The sequence below is a fragment of the Meriones unguiculatus genome, chromosome 20 (assembly GCF_030254825.1).
Source record: "Meriones unguiculatus strain TT.TT164.6M chromosome 20, Bangor_MerUng_6.1, whole genome shotgun sequence".
Lineage (NCBI taxonomy): Eukaryota > Metazoa > Chordata > Mammalia > Rodentia > Muridae > Meriones > Meriones unguiculatus.
In genome coordinates this window covers 62362930-62387775 of record NC_083367.1, presented here as the reverse complement: position 1 = coordinate 62387775, position 24846 = coordinate 62362930, and the positions used below count along the sequence as shown (strand labels likewise).

The window sequence follows — 24846 nt, the reverse complement described above, 5'->3', positions numbered from 1 at the left end:
GGCACATGCCCCTCGGACTGGCACCTGACTCTTCAGAGGGAAATTCACTCCTCAGCTTCACTCTTTGGAGAAAGGCTCATGACACCATCTTGGAGGAAGACTGTCCCTGCTTCTAAGAGGCACCGTTTTTTTTGTCTCCTTTACCCCCATGGGTGACCTGCTTTCTGGCCTATATGTTCTCCCACAGCCTGTTCAGCCTTCCATTCTCCCCTCAACCCTGAGTCACCTCCTCCAGAGCCACCCATTCCCAGGGCTCTGATGAGCCTCGTGGCTTTTCACATCCCTCCTTATTCTTGGTTTTCTGAGAGAAAAGAGTAGGAGCCCCACTCTGGGGATACTATGGCTCACCCAGGCTCTTCATTCACCAACCTGTTTCACCCCTTACCCCTCTTGTGCTCTCCAGCATGCCTCCCTCCCCAAACATTCTACCAAGCACACCTCTACAGGCAGATATCACTGGCCATGCTTCAGCTCGCTGGTGCTCAGGAAGGCTTCCACCCAGAATCTAGAGAGTACCTTTAAAAAAAGATCCCATTTAGTAAGATATGGAAAAGATTTTTTGGAGCACTGCCTTGGAATGTAGGTGTTCTCTGGGGCCTCCATATCAATGATTTCATCTTTCTGTTGCTCTCTATCTTTCCAGTAACCTTCCATCTATGCATGTCCAGACTCAGAGCCTGACATGTGTCAGTGAGTTACCCTGAAATGCCTGTGCCTGCTTTCACTTCCTAAACCGAGCTGAAATCTATTAGCATTTCTATAGCTCATAGAAATAACACTGTGGCAGGATGCTAATATTTTCTAGATGATTGTAAAATTTTATCTCATTTATAAGTCATGTGAAAAGAATCAGGTTTTGCCACTGTGTAGGCTTATATTGTCAGTGTTGCACAGTGTCCTGAGGAGACATGAACAAAAGTCTGTCCTCCCAGAGAAGTCGCCAAAGATAGGGAAAAGGAGCAGTTACACCCAATTCTTTCTTGGAGAACCAGCGAGCTAATCAGAGTTACTTACAGGCATGTGGGTGACTCAGAGGTAGTTGTGTCACCACCCCTAGCCCTGGATGAGTGACAGCTCATGAAAGCCATGTCCCCAAATGCTAAATATTGCTTTCAAAAGCCTGACCTGACCCAGGTCTTCCAGCAGGGCTCATCCTTCTCTCCTCTGTGCTTGAAACACAGTCTGTGTCTCTTAAGCATTTGAATACACCTGACTTTGTATCTAATTGCACATACCACATCCCTAACACTTAGCCAGGAGGAGAATCCTTTCTAGACTCCTGGCAGTGCAGTAGCAAGCCTTTCTTCCATAAGCTTTTTGGATGGATGGATGGATAGATGGATGGATGGATGGATGAGTGAGTGAATAAACAAACCATCTTTCTGTCCAAGGGGGTAGGAAGTCAGTGATGGCTGAATTTTAGGTTGGATGCATGCCACTGCATGGGGAGCCCTGTGCGCTTACTCATCTAAATACTTGAATATGCATAGTGGACACTGCTTGGTATTTACATCCTTGTTTATTTTGCTAAGCATTGAGCCCAGGGCTCTGAGAAAGCTAAGCGGGGTTTTCTTTCTTCTTTGTTCCAATGACTCCAAAACATCACAGTGAAATTCATGTGTGAAATGCTTTGAGAAACAAATATTTTCCATCTACACCTTGTGTAACTGTTGGTCACAGGTCCCACGTGACTGCAGGGCCTGTGACAGGTCCTGGAAAAGCTGAATGCTGTTAACTTTGCCCTGGGTCTTGGCAGAACCGACATGTGAGTTTCAAAAAAGCCAAGGTGCCTCTTAACATGCTCACACCTGAACAAGGGCATCTCAGGGAAAGACACTGCTGAGTGACATGAGGTGCTATAAATAATGGCCTTTCACATTAGGAACCACTCGGTGTGTTGGCTGCGTTTGCACTTTGGGCTACTTGAACTCAGTGGGCTGGTCCTTGCTAAGTTGAGACCTCTCGGTGTAGTTCACTCAATGACCCCATTGTCTCTGACTAGCCTGGGTGTCTTGAAGCTGTCGGTCGTCAAGCCTGACCAGTACTGTCCTGACATGAAATCTTTTCCTGACTGCAACCCATCGGAAATGTTATGAAAACAACTCTTCTGTCAGTCCTGCTTTCTCTCACTCTCAGACTCAGACCACCACAAGAACAATAAACAAAGTCACATAGAACCAAGACACAGGAAGGAGGAGCCGTCCACAGGGACTGCTAAGAACACTGGAGTGTGGCTCAAAGGTTTTTTTGTTTGAATCAGGGGACAGATTTTTCACCCTGTGGCCATTTGTTGGGTGGTTCTAATTATAGTGAAGAGGTTTGTTGTTGTTTTTTTTAAATAATGTCATATTTCTTTTGATTATATGATTTGTCTCTAATAGTGATCATCTCAGTGACACGAGGCTGGGCTGATAGCTCATGGGCAAAATACTTAATCTGATGGCACAGAATGGTAATGTTGTTGTAAACCCAAGGTTTTGATTTAAAAAAAAAAATCACAAGGGAGTCAGGGACACACCATGAGAACAAGGCCAATAGAATCATGGAGATCAGGTACCCTGTAGAAGTCTGACCTAGGACTTCTGGGTATATGTTATGGCTGAGTAGTTTGGTGTTCTTTTGGGAATCCTAACAGTGGGATCAGGGGCTGTACATGACTCTCTTGCCTACTTGTGAGACCCTTTTCCTCTTCCTAGGTTGCCTTGTCCAGTCTTGCTGTGATGGTATGCACCTGGTCTTAGTAGAGCTGGTTGATGTCCCTGGGGGGCCTGTTCTTTTCTGAGAGGAGGTGGAGGAGGGGTAGGTCTGGGGGACAGGAGAGGTGGGGAGGGGAGAAACTACAAAAGGGCAGGGAAGGGAAACTGTAGTCAAGATGTAATACATGAGAGAATAAGGAAAGAAATTCATTTACAATAAAAATATAATTTTACCCCCCCCCATCACAAATATGTTCTGAGAAGTAAAAAGTTCATTTTAGTCACAAATAAAATTATATAATTGAGACTTTCTGGAAAATTTGGGATGTGTGGTCAAAATTAAGTGTTTAGCATCAGAGCTGAGTGACCTTGGTATACCCGCAAAGCCTAGTGGGTTCTTCACTCCAGTGACAATGCTTTACCGAGGCCTTGAGCAATGATTTGAGAAGAGATATGACGTTGCAGAGAGAAGCTGAAACTCAGAAAGGGGACAGCGATGTGACCACATTGAATATGCCTGATAAGGTTGAGATAGTGAACAGTGTTGGGCCATATGTCTTGGAGTATGTATCAAAGCATGCTGGGAAGGGCCTTGAGCTGAGTCTAAGGTGTGAATCTTCTGTAGTAGCAAAAGCCAGCTTAGATCACAACAGAGTGTATCTATTTCTGTCAGACCCTCAGTACATTCACTGGTTCATCCAGCTGGACTTGTATAGAATCATTTCTTTTGTCTGTCATCCAAACCTTATCGGGATGAACAGACATTTGTCCATATGCCCCCAGGAAAGGTGATGTAACAGTTATCTCTTTAAGATCCAGGTAGGAGCTGTTGCTTATAATCAAATGCATTATTTGGTATCTGATGAATACATGTCCTATGGGCCTTCTCTCTGAACCTTGATGTAGCATTTCTTTAAAAGTATCAGGAGACCTTGGTACCTTGATTTTGAACTTTGTATGCTATGAGAATACAGTAGACCCAGGCACCGCAGAAGCCAGCTCCTCTCAAGGTGATATTGGCCTCTTGGTCTGAGAATATTGGTAAAAACACGAGCAAATATTGTGGATGACTTTAAATGAACACTGTGTTAAAGAGAAGTTACATGTAGAATATTGTCTCAACCCTAAGGCTTGAGTTATTCTACCCTGTCTTGAGAGTTTACACATAAACCTTTTGGCAGTCGTACTTTAAAAATGTGAACTTATTCACTTATTTTTCTAAGATATATTTTATAACTATGAAGGATAATAGGCCATTTATTAGCAAAAAAATAGTCATAATTTATTTACCAATCTGGCATGATGAAGCCAGACTCTGCTTAGTATAATGTGTTGGCCTTGGAAGCAAAGAGAGTTCTGGAAAGATCTTACCTCTGCAGTACTAGCTTCACCCTGGTGACAGTAACATTTCATTCAACCATGTTTCTGATGAATCTTGTGAAATAAAAAAAAAAGTTAAAATTCTCAAAATATGTACTCATAATGCCAGTAGCTATTCTCTATTTTTTTTTCCTTTAAGAAATAAAGCATTAATTTTTAAATGATTCTGCTAAAAGTATTTTTCATGTGATTTTAAGTTTTGGAACAGGGCAATATTATCACACAGGTATTTACAAAAACCAAAGTATGGGCTTCCATCCAAATTGATATGTCTTAGAAAAAAAGAAATCTTTATTCAGATTGTATGAATAGTGTATGCCCCTAGCACACGGACAATATAGGGTCAGAAAGCAGAAGGTTTGAGCTAGAGGTGCTGGAACAGACTACAAACTGGTACACCAACAGGAAGTTAACTGGGAGACCAGCAGGAAATTAGCTGATGGACCAACAGGAAATTAATTGTTAGCGGGCAGACCAATAGCAAGTTAGCTGGTTGACCAACAGGAAATTATCTGGTAGACAAACAGGAAGTTAGGTGGTAGACAAACAGGAAGTTAGACTCTAGATAATGGAAAATTAGCTATTAGACCAACAAGAAAAATTAGCTGGTAGAGATAATGGAGTATTAGCTGTCAGGCCAACAGAAAGTTAGCAAACAAGATTTCTTGGAAGTAAGACAATGACAGAAATGATGAACCCCTAGATTGAAATATAAACTTCTCACAAACCTCTTCTGACTGATCACTGACTTATGCATTCATAAAGGAGATCCCACCATACATACACAATACACACACACACACACACACACACACACATATACACAGAGGAAACAAGGCCTTGAAGCACACTGAAAATATTAATTCAGATGTTTTTGTTTGGTGTTGCTGATGTGTTTGTTTGTTTGTTTGTTTGTTTTCTTTGAGACACATTCTCAGTATGTACCCAAGGCTGTTTTGAAACTTATTATTTGGCCCAAGCTAGCCTTAAATTCTTAATTCTGCTGCTTCAGCCTCCTGGGTACTGGGGATATAGGTGCGTACCTCCATGCCCCTATTAATGCAGGGTTTGTTTTTTTGGCGGGGGTACCTTTTACTTTCTGCAATAACTACTTACCTTGGAGTTATTTCCAAGGGATTCAACAGGCCTGGTCTTCTGAGCTGCTAAGCCTTCCCTCCAAACCCATTTCTAATTCTGCTGATATTTACAGAGGGATATTATTTATTTGGTATTGGCAAAGACACATCGTGCCACTTAAATTCTTAGTCCTAAATTATTGTCATCTTTCCCGGTTTCTGTGGGACCAGGAGATGTCCTGTGGCTGCACAGGACAGCTAGAGAGGATGATGGTGTTCTGCAGCTAGCCCTCTATATTTGCTCTGTCCCTTCCCTTCATCCCTAGCACACACAGCACAGCGCCCAGGCTGGGGGAAGCAACCCAAATGATCCTTATCTGACTGGATGTCCGTAGCCTGGAGTCCTTCAAGGCTCTATCTCTCCTTCCTCCCAGGCAGCCCATGGTTGACTGTGAAGAGAGCAGGGACAAGGAAACGAGGAATCTCTGCCCTCAGTTTCCCGGTGGTGGGGTCTCATGTCACACAGGTTAGATGACAGTAAGGCAGTGTCTCCCCTGGCTCTGCTCAGACATGTTCTGCTTTCTGATAAAACTTCCAAGAGGTGCTGCCCATGGACAGAGGGGCTCTTCCTGCTGTGGTTCAGAATTTTTATCATTATGTTGGTTGGACTCTTTTATTTGGAAACGGAGACAGAGAGAACCTTATAAATTCTGACTCTGTAACCCTTGGGTATTAGAAACTAATTTCTTTCTCTTTTTTCTTAATTAAATCTTTTTATTGCTGTTGGGGGAGGAGTCTGAGGATCCAACTCAGACCATCAGGCTGGCACAGCAGGTGCCTTTATCCACTGAGCCATCTCGAAGGCCCTACCAGTCAGTCAATCAGTCAGTACATATATATGTATTTTTGGGTTGTTGTAATAATTACTTTTGCTGTGACAGATGGCTGACAGAAAGACAACATGGGAGGAAAGACTCCCTTTGGTTCACAGTTTGAGAAGGGAAAAGTCCTTCCTCAGTGGCTGTGCAGACATGGTGTGGGGAGTGTGAGATAGCCTGTTGATTTGCATCTTTGTCCCATGGCGTCTGCAGTCAGGAAGCAAAGAGAGATGAATGCTGACGCTCATCTAAGTTTATTCCTCTTTATGCAATTTGAGACCCCAGCCCATGAGATGGCACTGCCCACACTCAGGGTCGGCTTGCCGTCCCCAGTTAATTTGCTCAGTAAACTCCTTCACAGACCTGTCTGGACCTGTGTCTCCCGGGTGATTCTAAATCCAGTCAAGCTGATGATGAAGGTTACCTGCCATTGTCATATGTCTAAATGTGTGTAGCTGTGTTTCTCAGCTCATTAAAGTGTAAGTCTACACTGCCCACTGTGTTGGGACAGGCCTGGGTGTCTCCACACGGGTGCCTACGTAAACAGAACCCATCTTTGCAATGCAGCAATAGAGAAGGTCCTCCCATTCTCACATTTTATAGTGTCATGGTTTGGTTTCTGCCTTCTGGACCTTTCCTTTCTCTTTAGCTCCCTTACCCCAGTTTTTTCTTCTTTTTTCTAAGATCTGTCCTTTCCCCCTTCATAGGTGAACCCTGAGGAATTTTGTAACAGAAAATGAAAGGAGAGAAGAATCTCTAGAACAGAAGGGCACAGTGCTAAAGGATGTTCGAGGCTCTGGTCTCAGTCTGACCTCCCAGACAATGTTGTCTCCGGCTGTCCTTTACGTATGATTATCTTTAAGCCTTGTACTTATTTTAATAAAGCGTGTGTGGAGAGGGGAAAGTAGGTGCCCTTCCTGTGGGGATCCCCGACCCTGAGGCCATAAAAAGTCCAAACTCGGTGTCTATAAGGGACGATATTCGTGACTATGTGGGGCCTGGATGTGTAAAGATGTGCGTGGCCACACTGTTGGCAGGTGTGAAAGGTCATGCTGTGTCTGAAGATGGAAATGCCATGCTCCGTCTGCAGATGTTCATGACCATTGAGTCCCTGCAGGAATGCTCAGTGTTCCCTGTCTGCAGCCCCACAAAAAGGCAGCCTCTCTCCTGGCTTCTTTGGGTTTCCTCAGTTCTTGGCTCTTTTTGGCTGGTAGACATGTGTGTTGTTATTATTGTTTATGAGGACAACGGTGCCTGGATTAGGGCTCACTGTGACCCACTATTGCTTCATCATAATTAAATTGCATCTGCAGACTCTTTCCAGAGGTCAGATTCCAAGGTTCTAGCTGATGTAAAATTTGAGGGCAGACACTGTTAATGCAGTAAAATATGCTCCAATCAGTTGTCTGCCTGCATCACTCTCAGTAGTTGGTAGATTTTGCACATCCGTAACCTATTGAACTAGATTCTGATTTAGCTGGTCCGTAGTGGGGCTCGTGCATTTTCCTGTTAATCCAGGTCATTGTAGGGCACACCTAGTATCACAATCTACTTTGCGAATCCTCAATTATGTTATTTATTATAAGCAGCATGTCTCACTGATTGTGGTGTAATTAACATCACTTGTTGAATGATTATCACGTGTCAGGCATTGGTCTCAATCCTCTGTACATCTCCTCGGCACGTGATAGGGCTCAGAGGGTCAGCCAAACTCAGCGGAGGATGCAAAGCTGTAAGACAGACAAGTCCTCTAGGTCATCTGGCCACAGAACCACCACTTCCCTGGCCTGAGCTCCTGTAGGAACTGAGGGCCTTTCATCTTTCATCTTTTAAGCCTGCTATTTAGAGAAATTATAAACATGTCAAGATGAGTAACTACAGGTTTTCTCTGCCAAGAAATAAAACAGAGGGAGGGGCAATGTGTCCTCCACAGGACATGAGCATTGTCAAATAGGGATAATACTTAGATTCCTCCCAGTGTCACAGGTTCAGACAAAAAGCCTCACATTTGAGACATCTTTCCATTTCTTTTCAAATGTATTTTTTAATTTATATTTATTTTATAATCCATTGACCATGCCTACGATGAGTTTTAGAGAAGGGCTTTAGAAACAGTGCGTTCTGTGAGCCTCTGAGTATCCCTTCCCACTGAGTTCTGTCGCTCGGTTCTGGGCCATCACCACAGGCCCTTCCAGCTCTAAGTAGGGCAAGCGTACTTTGGGCTTGGCAGTGGTCAGCCCTGGGTGTGCTGAGGATGCCCACCTTGCTGTCTGTACCTCTCCTGCCTCAAGCGGCCTCATCGCCACTTATTTTCATCTTAAGTCCAGCTCAGCATGAGCCTAACTCCTTCTGCCCTACCTGTCATTTCTCCCTGCAAATCTCTCACTCACTCCATTTAGATCTCAGCTGGCGTATTTTTGCTTTGCAGAAAAGGACGTTGGCTTTCAAACTGTGTAACAAGCTGCTCACAGAGACAGAAAGATTTGAACATCACCGATGTTCCTCCCCACCTCGGCTTCATGCATTAAGCCAAGGTCACCGACTTTGAGCTAGCTAGAAATACCTGTGACTCATTTTTATACCTGCAGCTTGTCATAATGGCTCACATCTTATATAAGGAGAACATTAACTTGCTATTATTAAATGATGATCTCCAAAGAGTTCCAACAGATCTTCCTAAAGATGTGTTTGTTATGACCTCTAGAATCGCAGCTGCAACCCAAATCGTTTTCTTCAGGATTATATTTTCATCATTGCAGGACTCTGTTTTGGTGCCCTGTCATTGATTTAGACTGGAACTTGTCTGTGAAAATCGATGTAAGGTGGTTTTCTTTGGTCTGTGCCAGATGTAGCAGGGGCACTCTATACCTGATCTGGAAGCTGAAGCAGCCATTGATTCACAATGATTAAGAGTTTAGTGCCTCCTGTCTTCAGGCTCAGTGCTGAATGGGAATGGTTCCATTTATAATTTGTTTTCATCCTTTGTTGTTACTAAAACAAAATTCTTGAATTTTGGTGCTTATAAAGAAAAGAGGTGGTTTATGCAGCTCACAGATTTAGAGGTTCAAAGTCCCAGATCGGGTGGGCCCATCTGTTTGGCTTCTGCTAAGGACCTCATGGTGGACAGCATCACAAAGCTCTGTGTTGGGGGCCAAATGGCAAGAGAGGAAGCCAGAGGTCAGCCCATTCCCTTTTATAGCGACCCACTCTCGGGGAAACGTGATAAATGCCTCCCGAAGCTGATCACCTCCCAGAAGACATGGCTCCTGCAGGTTCCTCCACCACACTGGACACCAGCCTCCAAAGGAACCACACCTGAAGGCTGACACTGCTCTTAGACAGTGTCGCTTGATCAGGGACGTCCCCCTCCCAGCAAATGCAGCTGACGAAGGGCCTGTTTCTTGTGTCTTGTGACTAAAGCCCTCGAACCATCCTGTCTCTGACATGAGACTTTGGTCAAGATAGTTAAGTTTCCTCCATGGAAAGTCCAACTGTTGGTCAGAGGCCCATCCCCCACGATTGGGGAGCCAACAAGGCCTTCTGAATACTGAATGTTGTTTTTAACCTTCTTTCTTTCTTGCTTGCTTTCTTATTTATTTAAGTAAATTTTTATTTTTTATATTAATTACAGTTTATTCACTTTGTATCCCAGCTGTAGCCCTCTCCCTCCTCCCCTTCCAATCCCACCCTCCCTCTTCATCTCCTCCCATGCCCCTCTCCAAGTCCACTGATAGGGGAGGTCCTCTTCCCCTTCCATCTGACCCTAGCTTATCAGGTCTCATCAGGACTGGCTATATTGTCCTCTTCTGTGGTCTGGCAAGGCTGTTCCCCTCTCAGGAGGAGGTAATCAAAGAGCCAGCCACTGAGTTCATGTCAGAGACAGTCCCTGTTCCCCTTACTAGGGAACCCACTTGGATACTGAGCTGCCATGGGCTACCTCTGAGCAGAGGTTTTAGGTTATATCCATGAATGGTCCTTGGTTGGAATATCATTCTCAGAAGAGACCCCTGTGTCCAGATTCTTTGGTTCTGTTGTTCTCCTTGTGGAGCTCCTGTCCTCTCCAGGTCATACTATCTCCCCCTTCTTTCATCAGATTCCCTGCACTCTGCCCAAAGTTTGGTAATGAATCTCAGCATCTGCTTTGATACACTGCTGGATAGAGTTAACCTTACTTCTCATCTTTGACCTTTCTATACCAGAGAACTTCTGTTGCTTTAGTTTTTAGAAAATCTGTAGACTTGCAACTTTTACATATACTAATAACTTATCCCTACATTTTATCACTAAATTCAAGGCAACATAATATCTATTTGGATTTAAACAATAGCTGGGAAGTTCTAAGAAAAAGGCCTCGGTTGGAAACCCTCCAGAAATACTTATTTTCCCTAAAGCTGCCCATGCTATCTGCAAAAGGAGGAGCACCTAATCCTTCCAGACTTCCATGAAGGGCTGCCTGAGAGTTTATCAGATTGACTTTCTGCCTGTGCCAAGGAGAGTTACTCTGTTTGTGCAAAGAGACTTTGAGGATTAATAAGTAACAGGGCAACCACACATGGATTTATGAGTATTACAAATATTTAAATGTTTCTGATATGTACACTTTGGGAAATAAAGTTGGATGTGGTTCACTTGTTCTACATAGGTTGTCTTAAGAGAAAGACTTACATGTCAGTAAATCTGGAGATCTAAGATGACCTTTGATCAGTGTCGGGGTTAGGTCTCCTGAGGAACTTTCAAATGCTCCTGGGGCTGTATTTGGAGGGCAGAGGCCTTAGAGCCACTGTCTTTCTTTAAACACAGTAAATGTGCCCCAGCTGCCTATCGCAGCAGTGTCTGGTGAATGCAGAGAGGATTAGGAGGCTTAGCGTGGCCACCCCAGGGTGCTGTCACACGGAGCACCTGAGTCTCCAGCATTCTTCATACTGAAAACTATTGACACAAAAGCCATCCGCTTTGTAGAAACGAGGCAACATGAGGTTACCCTTCAGATGTGCCTCATTAGGAAGAACTGTATTCCGACCACAGGCAGCCGTGAGTGACCAGATCCTGAAGCAGGGGCCTAAGAGAGAGAGCCATCACAGGTGGTGTGATAGGGGTCTCGAGGGGAGGCATCCCAGAATTAGGAGGTTTCACCTGCTAGGGACAGTGTGAAGGGAGAGAGAGGGCTTCAGCCCTCAGTTTTGGCACCAGTAGGCTAGGTTTCGCTATTGAGATGGCTTCGCAGGTAGAGGTGCAATGGCCTGAGTTTGAGCCCTGAAACCTGTCTTTACAAAGATCAAATGAGAGAACTGACTCCAGGAACATGTCCTCTGATTTCCATCTGTGTGCTACAGCATGTATGTGGCCCCAGCATGTATGTGTATATAGCACACACACACACACGAGATTTTTTTTTTTAATATAAGAATGAAAGCAGTAACAGAAAGAGAGGCTGAAATGAATTGCCCTTCAGAAGAACTCTGTTGAAGATCTATGTGCTCATGACCACAGACAGCTGCGATGAGTCCTGAGGGAGCACATTTGGAGAGTGTAAACAGGCTTCTCTAGAGGAACAGAACTGACAGAATGAATATATATTTATATGTGTATGTATGTGTGTATGTATGTATGTATGTGTGTGGGATTTATTAGAGTGGCTTATGTGCTGTGGTCCAACTATTCCAACAATGGCTGTCTCCTGATGGAAAGTCTAAGAATCCAGTAGTTGTTCAGTCCATGAGGCTGGATGTCCCAGCTGGTCTTACAGCATATATTGGAACTCCACAAAGGTAGGCTCTGATGCCAGTGAAGGAATGAACCTGCCAGTGAATGTGAGAACAAGCAGGCAAAAAGCAAGTACTTCTTCCTTCCATGTCCTTTAATAGGCTGCCACCAGAAGGCGTGGCCCAGGTTTAAGGTGGATCTTCCCACCTCAAAAGATCCGGATTTAGGGTATGTCTTACCACCCAAATGATTCAAGCCAGAAGGATCCTTCAAAGGTGTGTCTAGCTGCTTGGGTTTTAGATAATTCCAGATGAAGTCATGTTGACAGCAAGCACCACATCACAGGAGCATGACAAGGTCTTGCACAGATAACCACAGCACAAAGGGAGTTTCTGATTCTTGCAAGTTTTCAGAGGATGTAGGGAAGAGGTTCCATGTGACAAAGCCTATGTGGCCTCTGACATGAAGGAAGGCTGTAAACAAGAGACAAATGTTACAATGAAAAGGTTCTACTGTCCAGGGGCTCAAGGGGTGTGGTCTGATTTCTGGGCAAGAGACAGACAGTTAGAGTGTCTCTGATCTAATGACCACAGTACACCTGTGCATGTGTTCTTGACACTTATTTTTTACTTTTGCAAGCCACCATGGTCTCAGTCCTAAAAATAGAAACCAGGCTAGATGAATTAGCCAGGGGTGGGCTTAACAAGAGGACTAAAAACAAACAAACAAACAAACAAACAAACAAAAACAGGAAAGAAAGGTAGACACTGCAGTCTTGGTGGTGGACCACCAAAAGTGGGGTCCAGATCAAAGTTGGATCTTCCCACTTCAATCAGTCAGATCCCTTTGCCTCCAAGTGGCTAGGTCAGAGCTGCAAGCACTGAATGATGCCTCCAGCCACCAGCCACCGTTGTCACAGCCAGAGTGAGAGCAGGAACTCTGTCGAGATGAGAATCAGAGCCCTCTGGTCTCACACCAGCTCCCTAAGCCCAAGCAGCTCCACACTGGCGCAGGAGTCTGAGCAACGCAACATCCATCTTTGTCCCCTGGCATGCAGAAAGCACAGAAAAGCAGGCACTCTCTGGCCCAGAGAGCTCTCCCAGTATTTCAGAAAATGTTAATTAGGAATCTATTTTCAATTAATCCTATATAACTACAGGCTATAAAAATCCTTTCTGATCGTTGCTCTTATGAGGAGTTAAAAAAGAGAATCCGTTTTATAACTGAAAAATTGTGTGGGCTTAAAGACAATTGGGGGCATTTCAATTTGTATGACATAAAAGAAGCCAGTGAATCTGGTTAAGAGGGTCACTCCTGCCAGGGGCCAGGGGCCTGTCCCCTACTCTCCCTCGCCCTGCTATTTAAAGTTCAGTGGTTTGAAGAAAATCCTACCATGTGGGTTTTTATATTTGACACTGCTCAGTTTTTTTTTTTTGTTTGTTTGTTTCTAAAGCAAAATGTTGGCTTTTTTGGTCACAATCTGCTCCCTGAGTTTCCTCATACACATGTGTTTGCTACATGTCTAAGTCCAGCACACAGTAATTCCAGATAATCGTACACGTGGTTATAAAATAAGAACCATGCCTTCGAGAGCTTGAAGTCATGATAATATCCTTTCCTATGTCAGGATGGTTAGACTATCACAGAAGGATTTTAAAAATTAAATGTCAATTTCTGTATGTCAACTTCACTGCAAGTAGAAGTGTAAATTTCATGCTGTATGATTTTGGCAGGCGGTTACCATAGCACTGACATGCCATAGACACACATAAACATTGTTTTAAAATGTCAGTATTCATAGTATACTAGGAATTAGATCCTTTGCATCTATTTAAACTGACAAAGAAAATATGCACAGATCAGTGTGTGTGTGTGTGTATATGTATACTTACATATGTATGTATACATACATATATATACATACATACATGCCTGTGATGCATTCCCTAATTTTGTGTGAGGTGAGTATAAGCTAAACTCTTGTAAAGGTGGCTGACACATACTAGAGACCAAGTTTTGAAGATGAACCTGCCCAGGTATCTCCATGTCTATTTCTTTGTTTCCCCAGTTTGACCTTGTCTGTGTCAATGCCTGGATGCTGGACCTCACCCAAGCCGTCCTGAACCTTGGCTTCCTGGCTGGGGCATTCACCTTGGGCTATGCGGCAGACAGGTAAGCCTGGGTAAGATAACCGGTTAGTTTACTAAACCACACCACCTGTGTATGGGGAAGAAAATGCTTTCTATTACCTTCATTCAGTCCTCTATTCCTTTCACACTTGCTTGGTCTGACTAATTCTTTCCTTCTCAAACGTCCTCCCCTGTCCTTGATGGGAAGGTGCACCTGTGGGTATGAAAGCATCTCAGTGAAAACACTGACCTCAGGGCAGAGATGTGAGGGCTCAGGTGACAGGATTCGGGCACTCAAAACAGTCTAGTGGTCAGGATTTGGTTAATTTAGTCATGAGGTCAGCCACTCCACATTTTTTCACTTAAAAAAATTCTTATATTTTATTCTACAAATTGTATTAAAACTCTGAAAAGAAGCTTTTTGGAATTACTGGGGGATTTTGATGCACTTTTCATTTCGTTCCTCAACGGTTTCAGTTTGGAAATGGATTGCATTTTTCCAGTTTTTCTTTAGGTTGACTTCACTTCTGGTTTTGTCTTTTGTTTGTTTTTGTTTGTTTGTTTGTTTGTTTGTATTAAATAGAGTCCCACTGTATATATTAGACAAGACTCAAACTTAGAATCGCCCTGCCTGAGTACTGAGATTGCCGGCAGGCACCACCATGCCAGCTATTTTTTTTTTTTTTTTTTACTGTAACTTTTTTTAAAATTAGGTTTGCTTCTTCTGTACTTTATCCTGCATGATCAATAAATATATCTCCTAAAATAGCTCTACACGGGAGAGAACCCAAGCTGTAGGCAGGGGCTGAGCGTCTTCCCTTGTAGGTGACTTAGTTCTTTGGAGTGAATGAGCCAGTACTGAGAGAGGGAGTTGAAGAAAAACTGCCTCCTATCAGCACCGATCACCTTTAGGTGTCTTCCCTTCTTCCGTGTATGTCAGAGATTTGTATTCCATAAAGGAGAGATGAGAGGTATTTTAATGGGCATGTATCTGTGAGAAGACAGAGTGGTGGGGGCTAGGAGTGAGCCTAAGAGTTTGAATCAGGGCTTCCAAGTGAAGAGCTCGGTGTTGCCACTCAGGCCTAACAAGTATGAGGCTGTCAAGTTAGAAAGTCAGCAACTCTTCCCAGATAGAGGCCACAGGGAAAACTGCTGCTCCCTAAGTTGGAGGGCCTGGCAGATACAAGCAGCTGTCGCTTACTAGGGCAGAAGCTGCTGGGTAGTGAAAACTTGACCTGAATTGCTGGAATGTTGGAGGGCAGCGTGTGAACAATGCTGAGAGTTGGAAACCCTAGGAGCTGTCTCAGGGCACAGGCTAGTTGTATAGGGAAGGGAGGAAGAAAGGAGAGAGAAGGCAAGGAGGGAGAGAGGAAAAAGCAAACTCCAAGGGGACTTTAGTCATCAGATTTCCTGGACCTGGAGTTACAGATGTTTGTGAGCCCTGGTATGGGTGCTGGGAATTGAACTCAGGTCCTCTAGGAAGGACAGAAAGTGCTCTTCACTGCTGAGCCATCTGTCCAGCCCCCGTGTTTGTGATTTTTACCACTTGTAAGTCTACCAAGTTTTCATAGTTACTGTCAAGAGAAATCTTTTCATGTGTCTGTTCCTAAGGAGTCCAGCTCTCAGAAAATATGCACACACACACACACACACACACACACGCATGCACATTAAAAGCAAACAAACAAACCTCAAAACAACCCCCCCAAAACTGAGCCTGGTTAATTAGAAGCTATTCTGAAGGTTTATCAATGTCAGGCCTGAGGGTGAGGAGCTAAATAGACAAACCCAGCCCATTCTAATCACCACCTAATTTAATTCTAATCACTATATCCCAATTAAGGTGACAAAGAAAAAGCCCTAGAAATGTCTGTGATGTCGTTGTCCACAGGCTAAAAGAAACAATTAAGATTTAATCACAGGACTTTGGAAAAAAGAACCACAGAGCATACTAAAGAGTGAAGCAAAGCAAACCATAAAATGCCAGCAGACAAATGCATAACTTGAACATGGACAGAACACATCAGAGCCAGACGTGGTCATGGCAAGGATGCCAGAACTGTCAAGCCAAAAAAAAAAAAAAAATGATTGATAAATGTAGTGGGAAAATAGACAATGCAAACAAAGATGGAAATTTTGATTCTAAGACCCAAAAAGAAATGCCAAAGATCAAGCATTGTGTAATGAAGAATGTCATTAATGGTTTGTTAGAAATGGCTCAGTGGGTAAAGTGCTTGCTGTCCACATACAAGAACTTGATCTGAAGCACCCACATAAAAGTGAGCATGGTGATACACACCTCTAACTCCAGTTGTGGAAGGTGGGGACAGGGACAAAAAGGTTACTGACACTTGCTGTCCAGCCTGGATGAATTGGCAGATTCTAGCTTCAGCAGGGTTCCCCGTACCCCTGATACTGGGTCTCATTTAGCCAAGGTTAGCCTTGACTGCTGTTTAGTCAAGGGTGACTTTGAACTTCTGGTTGTCCTATGTCTACCTACTAAGGGCTAGGATACAAACACATACCACCATTGTAGGGGTTCATGAATCCTAGACAGAACTCCATTACCTAAGCTACACCTGACCCAAGACCCAGTCTCAACAAAACAAGCAGTTTTTAGAGTGGACCAAAAGAAGACCCAACAACACAGAAACTCACTTTACGTGCAAAGTTGCACACAGTGATGGGGATCTGAATGGAGAAACATATACCATACTAGGAATAACCAAAACCAAGTAGAACTCATTATATTAATACTAACTAGGACAAACTTTACAAGGAATACACAGGGTTAATTATAATTACTCAACAAGACACAACAATCTTTGACACATATGTGTCTAACAACAGACTATCAAGATGTAGGATGCAAAAATTGATGGAACCATAAGGAGAAACAAATGAATTCCTCATTGTATTTGGAGACTCTAATTTCTAATACTTTGTATCTGAAATGTAAAAAAAAATCCAACCAACAGAATTTTGTAACCCAGATGTAACTGAATTCAACAACACCATCAATCAACTGGATATATTGGCCATCTACAGATTGCTTTATCCACCAATAGTAAAATACAGGTTTTTCTCAATATGTGAGAGACATTAATAAAGTTCATATTCTGGGCTATAAAATAATTTTAACAAAATTAAAGGAATAGAAAGTCATACCACATGTGATCTTTGACTCCAAGAAATTAAGCCATAAATCTGTAACAGGAAACTGGAAACCCCCCAAATATTTGGAAATTAAGCATTGTACTTCTGCTAACACAGAGTAGAAATCTCAAGAGAAATTAAAGTATTTTAAACACAGTGAAGATACAAAACAATTTATCAGATTTTTATGGGTGCAGCAAAACAATGAAGAAGGAAAGTTACAGCATTAATATGTTTACCAGAACATAAGATTTATCATAAAATCCATGATCTGAGTTCATACAGTAAGTGATAATAACAAAGATGACCAAATTAAATACAAAACAAACAGATGAAAACTAATAATACAAATTAGAACCAAAAGAAAGAAAGAAAGAAAGAAAGAAAGAAAAAAAGAAAGAAAAAAAGAAAGAAATTGAAAACAGTAAGTCAGCAGAGAAATTTAATAGAGTCAAAAGTTGGTTCTTTTGAAAGCCCCTAAATCTAGTAACTTTTTAGCCAAGCAAATTAAGAGAAAAAGAGATAGGACTCAAATTAATGATGGCTTAAAATGGCTTTAAATTTCATAGTCTTTAAAAAGATAATAAAGGATCAATGTAAATGATTCTATAGCCCCAAATTTGACAAGCAAGATCAGCGGGCTTGTTCTTTGAAAGACATAACCCACCCAAACTCACATGGAAGTGAATCATTTTAATAGTCTATTAAATAAATCAAATCAGTAATTAATAACCTTCACAAAAAGGAAACTCCAGGTTCCGATTTAAAACAGGTAAACTCTACCATGTAGCAAATAAATTACACCTACTTGTCTCTGGTTGTTTGTTTGTTTGTTTGTTTTTCAGATAATAAGAGAAGAAGAAACACATTCTAGCTTTTCTGTGGACTCAGCCTTACCTTCCTGCCCAAACCAGACAAACATATTAGAAGAAAATAAAACCCCATTAGCTTTTAAAAGCATAGATGCAAAAACATAGAATAAGGGTTGGAGAGATGGCTCAGTGGTTAAGAGCACTGGCTGCTCTTGTAGAGGACCCAGGTTCGAATCCCAGCACCTACATGGCAGCTCACACTCATCTATAACTCCAGTTCTAGGGGATCAGACGCCCTCTTCTGGCCTCTGCAAGCACTGCACATGTGTGATGTAGAGATATATTCAGGCAATAACAATTTTAAAATTGTAATTTTAAAAATTAATTCACATATAATAACTTTAAAACCAAATAAATACAGGCTCATAGATAGTTAGCAACTGTGTAGAACCACAGAAACCGTTGTTCGTTGCTGGTGGGACATATATGGCATAGCAGAGGAAAAATCAGTTTGTCGGTTTCTTGTAAAACGAAATGCATAGGACTAGAAATTATGGTTTTGGTATTCACCCAATGACTCTGAAAACGAACAGCCACACAGAAACTCTCACGTGGACCTTACAGCAGATTTATGTACAACTGCCAGCCTCCGGAGCAGCTAAAATGTTCTGCAGCAATAGGTGAATGGACTTTATAATCCGTGACATGTCCGGACAGTGCGATATTACTCCACACTAAAAAGAAACAAGTTAGGAACCCCGAAAAGGCATAGAGGAAACTTAAGCCCATACTGCTAAGCTCAAGAAGCCAATCTGAAAAGGCTATATACTGTACAATTCCATCTATGGGACATTGCGGTGGGAAAGCCTGTGGTTGCCTGGGATGAAGAATGACCGCTAAGAACAAATAAGGGGTTCTATCATTTTTCATGCCTACCAGCAATGAATTAGGGACCTGAGAGTCTTCTAGTGATACGGAAGAGTGGCTATACCCTGCAGAATGTCCAACCCAAGAGTGAACCTTGGGGTGGGGTGTAGCAGTGACGGAGCACTGGCCTTGTGTGTGCAGGTCTCTGGGTTTGATCCCTGGCCTTGAAATGCAAATCCCCAAACCCTAGTGTGAACTGCACACCTATGTCATGACATACGCAATGATATGCCCCCTTATGCTTATTAACTGTTACAGAGGCATCACTTGGCGTGGGGGAGGGGTCAGTGACAGGATAAGCCATGTCTATGTGAAAGAAAGGGTATACAAGAACTATTTTCTGTTGAAATTCTGCTCCAACTGAAAACTGCTTTAAAAAAATACAATTGACTTTGAAAACGTATTGGTAAATTAAGGTTTCTTCTATCTTTGCCCTTGATGCAAAGACGCAGAAGTAAGAATGTTGTTGCAGAAATTGGTAAGGAAAATAACAAGGAACAAAAGCTCTCAATGCTGACAGTGAACTCCCATGAGCCGGTCATCTGTCACAACTACTAAGAATCGCTTCACACCAGACTGGAGAAACTGACCACAGTACCCTGTCCCTTTGTCTGAACTACTTGCCTACACTTCTATAAATCTCTCTCTCACACACACACACATCAATACCAAAGTGCACTGATCAGGAACCCTATAAATACTTGTCATATTAGAATCTCCTTTGATCCTCTTCACCACTCTTTCTAGAAAACAGAGGTGGATGAGGAAGCAGACAGATTGTGAGTCTCAGAGAGCTTAGGAGTTTGCCCAAGCTCATGACTGGTAACTAGGGCTAGACTGAAGTGGGGGCTTCTGTAATGTGCCATGGCTGCTTCATTCCACGCCACCTTCCCAAGACTGCACCCACAAAAATGACGACAAATGGCGGGACCAGGCCAGAAGGGAAGCTGTGTGCGCAAGAGTAGCCTTGCAGAGGGGGTGACCCATGGGAAATCTTCAGTCTCAAACGACATGTTGTGGGCTGCTAGTTTCTTAATGTCATCGGGAGATGAGTTCCATTTGCTCTGGTTTCAGAGGTAATGTTATAAATGTTGTTTACTGCAATGCTAAGTTACACTTTTTTTTTTTTTTTTTGCACATTTGGCTTCTTTCTGTATCCTCTCTAATTGTTTCTCTTATGTTGAAAACAAAGTTTAAGTTTCTCTTTCTTCACTCTCTCATGAAGGTACGGCAGGATAATCATTTACCTAATATCCTGTTTTGGCGTCGGCGTCACAGGAGTCGTGGTGGCATTTGCACCAAATTTTTCTGTGTTTGTGATCTTCCGCTTCCTGCAAGGGGTTTTCGGGAAGGGGGCGTGGATGACTTGCTTCGTGATTGGTAAGACTTGTCACAACCATTCCTCTGTGTGAAAACTAGAGTGGGGAGGGGTCTGGCTCAGCACCCCCAACACTAAACCCTAGAAACCTTGTCGCAGCACTTGCTTAAGTAGGACAGAGGCTTGGGTGGGGGTGGGATTCTGGCTGCTGCAGAGACTGGGAACCGGATGTAGAATATGAACACTGCCCCTCGTTTAGGTTACTTTGGTCCAGGCTGCTCCCTTTGGCTCTCATTCTATTTCGAGTCTAAACCAACCACCTACTTTAAGTGGTGGAGATTCGTGACCCAGGAAATGAGAGACATCACCTGATATCATTGTCCCAGATGTTTGGACTGCTAATCTCTCCCATGACTACTGTGTCAGACTCGAGCAGGGGTGTTTTAGACACCCGAAGCTCTTTTGGTGATGGAGAAAGGAGAGACGGTACAAGGAGGGACCGAGTCACTGGCTGGCACAGAGAGAAAACTGAAGTGTGTGGCGTTTTTAACATGACCCAAGTCTATAGAGATGTTCGAAATTAGTTAGGTCAGCCACAGGCAGTGAGTGTACCTCAGGATGGTGAGAACAGAACAATCAGTTAGCGGGAAAGGGTGGAGGCGGTGAGGATTCCGGCAACCAATTTCCCAGCTGGAGTTTTAGAGATCTGTTACATACATGAAAAGTCAAATCCCAGGCACGGTGGCAGGTGCCTTTGATCACAGCACTTGGGGAGGTAGAGGCAGGCAGATCGCTGTGAGTTTGAGGCCAGCCTGGTCTATAAAGCAAGCCCAGGACAGCCAAGGGTACACAGAGAAACCCTGTCTTGAAAAAAACAAAAACAACCAAAAATTCAAACAACAGGATTCATAATCTAAACTGTCCTGTGGTGATGGAAAGTGCTGGCAGAGTCTGTCCATGGTAACTCTTCCAGAGAGACTATAATGTACAAATCCTTAGAATTATGAGGATAAAGTTGGGCTAGCTTGCTATGTTTATTTTGATAATAATTACAATGACCTTCACAACAGCCATGTTGAGGAGTCCTAAAACCAGCACAGGTGTTTGTTTTACTCCTCAACCGTTCCCAAAGGGTGCTGGCTTGGATGTCTGAGGATCAGGGCAGAATAAAGTGCATGTGAAGAGCCCAGGAAGTTATCTCCATCAGTTCTGCACATATGAAAGCCCCTGTGCCCATACAATTTAGAACATTCCAACAATGCTGATAGATTGTTACCAGGTATCACGTCTGCTTGTTTTAGTGCTGACTGAGAACTTCCCTAATCGCTTGTGTCTGTTTTCCTCCAGTGACAGAAATAGTAGGTTCAAAACAGAGGAGGATTGTGGGAATAGTGATCCAGATGTTCTTCACCCTTGGAATCATCATCCTCCCTGGGATTGCCTACCTCACCCCCAGCTGGCAGGGCATCCAGCTAGCCATCTCACTTCCCAGCTTCCTCTTCCTCCTTTACTACTGGTGAGACAACTTTGGTCTTTATTGTATTTATCCTGTTGCACATGAACACTGACTCCAAGCCAACATGAAAATGAAGCAGATAAAGAAGATTTTCTCAATCTCCGGAATGCATATGGCTAAGAAAATTATTAGAGAATTTAGGACAACTAATAGATATTATTGGTTGCTTCATTGACAGTTGTCACTACAAATAGTAAAATACCCCAGTGCCAAATTCCAGATTAGGTAGTTGCGTTATGATTTATCCCTTTGCAATGCTTTCCTGAAAACTATGAGATAACAAACTCACTATTTCAACATGCATATTGAATTTGATAAAAATCCATTAAGCAAATTAACATTCTCTGATGAATAAGATGTTAAAAATGTCAGAGAATTAAATTATCGAGATGTTCCAGATATATGCATTTGATTCTTACTGGAGCAGGGAGGATATGATTTATTCCCCTCATTGAATTTTAATGTACGGGTAAACCAGGCTCCATTAATAAGGTAAAGGTTTTGCCTTTTCCTAAGCACTCACTCAGCCCTAACACTTTTCAGGTTTGTAATCAGAAAAACAGGACTGCAGGGTGCCCGGCTCTTACAAAAGCTATGTACTGTGGAGAAGTATTTTTATAGCCAAGTCAGTGTTTTTCCCACTGGTAAATTTGCAAGGAAAATTCATTTCTGAAAGCCTCTTTTCAACCCTGAGAACTGTCCTAACTTGTAAGCTGTTCACTGCAAGATCCTTTTGACTAGAAAAACTCCTGAGCTTTTGGGTTTCCAGGTTTCTAGCCTAATTCAAGAATCATCTCCCCTCTCACCAGGGTGGTCCCTGAGTCTCCCAGATGGCTGATCACTAGGAAGCAAGGAGAGAAAGCCTTGCAGATCCTGAGGCACGTGGCTAAGTGCAACGGGAAACACCTCTCACCAAATTACTCAGAGGTAATGTCACTAACCACCGGTATAAACTGTTAAATTGGGCAAATTAATTCCTTATGACTTCCGTGCTTAATGGTCCTTCTTAAAATTATACATGTATATTATTAAGCATCTGACGGAATCATCTTTAGTTGAGGTTAATTGATCGTTTCAGGTCACACTTTAATATTTACTCTGAGGTGCTTGAACTGTTATTCTTTGCTCTAGATACGTAGTGTCTCCTCATTCCCCTTGGTTATAAGTGATTGATCTTTTCTGGACATCGAATCTTTTGAATCAATTGGGTTCTGCTGTTGTTACTATTATTATTTTTTCTTTCTTTTCTCCCCAGTGTTTGGGAATGAACCTGGAGTCTTGCACACTGCAGGCTAACTCTCTCCCGCTGAGCCATATTCATAGCCTTGTCTTCAAAGGCAGCCTTAGAAATGCTATTTATTCATAGAAGATCTTAAGCAATAATATAATACTTTAGTTTTAGACTTAACATTTCCTTCTCTCCCTTTCTTTTTCCCTTCCTCTCACTCCCCCCCCCGCCCACACTTTCCTTTCTTTCTGTCCCTTCATTCTCCAGCAAAAGCTTTTTAGATGCCTCTGTCCCCACCCTCCACCCCTCCAACCTCCCCACCTCCACACTCCAGCACTAAACAGAGAAGGTGAGAAGCTTATTGTTTGCCCTTCAGAAGGTGTGAGCAACAGCTGAGGATACAGCACATATTTTAGAGAGACATATAAAGGAACTAGTGAGAGTGCAAAGACGAAGCGAGGGTGGAGTCACATGGAGGTGCCACTACAGGAATAGTAGGCATCGCCTCTTAGAAGACAAGACTCTCAGCTGACACCCCGAAAAAGGATAAGCTGCTGACACTGTTTTCATCATAGCACTGCATTTGTTTTGATAGGAACATTCTGATTAAAAAAAAAAAATCCACCAAGAAAAATGGGATTGGTTGGTTCCTCCTTCTCCTCCTCCCTGGAGTCTCCAGGAGCTCCGCGGGCATCCCTGGATCTCTGCCTCTTCCTCCCTTCTTAGAGAAGGTGGCAATCAGTAGCTACTGTGCTTAGGACTGTTTCACTAGACCTGTTTCCAGTGTTGCAGCCTGGTTAAGAGCGAGCCTTCAGGTCTACCCATCTGAAAAGATTAGCAAAGAAACGGCGTGTCCATTTGGAACCGCTGAGACCTGTTCATTCTTGTTTCTCTTCAGATGAACAGTTGAGATGGGAATGCCTTTTTTTTTTTTAATGCAGTTTATTCAGGAACCTTGAACAATCATCTGACCCTGGGGAAAGCCAGCCCACAGCTTAAATAGCCTCTGGGTAGCCAACCCAGGCGTGCCACGTGGGCAATGCAGATAGGTCCACATACATGGAAGCGAGCCAGATCCTCAGCCTTAGCCAAATGTGGAATTGTTCGTGACAGAGAGAACTCACCATTGGGAAGGTGGAAGGCGGAAACCAGCTCCATCTTTAAGGCACAGCATTCTGCAGCTCTCTACAGTTCCCCCTTTTTGTTTTAGACACATCAGGCAAGAGTAGAGGTCTGATCTCTGATATTAGAAATAAATTGGGACTTTGTACTGATGTTCATTTATGTGTCATCCACCCAAAGAGCATCAGGGAATTCCTTTTAGGGGAATAAATAATCCACCGCTTTCTCAACCTCCTTTGATCTCATCACGGGTCCTCGCAGTTGGATCAAGGTCGTGATTGCTTGTGTTTAGGCTTTTCGGTGTGTATGATGCATGTGTGCACATTCGCGTACGGATGTGTATGTTGAAAGCAGAGGACACAACCTTAGATGTTTCTATGGCACCTGGAACTTTATTTATTTTGAGACAGCGTCTCTCATTGGCCTGGAAGTTTCCAAAGAGGTAACCCTCTTGTATGGAAAACCCCGGGGACCCACTCGCCTCTGCCTCCCCAATGCTAGATTCTAGGCCTGACTTTCTTTCTACCTGGGTTCTGGGGATGAAACTCACGTCCAGATGCTAGCAAAGCAAGAGTTGACTGATGGAGCCGTCTCTCTAGCCCCTAGTTTTTGTTTTTTTGGGTTTTGGTTTTTTTTGAGACAGGGTTTCTCTGTGTAGCCTTGGCTGTCCTGAACTCCCTTTGTAGACCAGGCTAGCCTCAAACCTGCAGATCCGCCTGCCTCTGCCTCCCCGAGGGCTGGGATTAGAGGCATGTGCCACCGTGCCTGCGCCTGCGCCTGCTTTTAAGGTCAAGCAAATCTTTTTGCCATTCGCTTAGCAGCATACTGAAGACACTGGACACATAGTCCCAGCGGCATGAGATCTAGATCAAGGTTTGTGAGAATGTAGAAACAGCTGTGGCTAA

The 24846-nt window shown here is 43.2% G+C and overlaps 1 protein-coding gene across 1 annotated transcript in view; it reads left to right on the top strand.

Annotated features, from left to right (window-relative positions):
• Positions 1 to 24846, top strand: part of Slc22a3 (solute carrier family 22 member 3) — an 82435-nt gene that overhangs the window by 24649 nt on the left and 32940 nt on the right. The window contains exons 2-5 of the mRNA XM_021647744.2: positions 13802 to 13905; positions 19983 to 20137; positions 21423 to 21591; positions 22401 to 22518. Coding sequence (XP_021503419.1) covers positions 13802 to 13905; positions 19983 to 20137; positions 21423 to 21591; positions 22401 to 22518 — 546 coding nt within the window. The remainder of the gene's footprint in view (positions 1 to 13801; positions 13906 to 19982; positions 20138 to 21422; positions 21592 to 22400; positions 22519 to 24846) is intronic.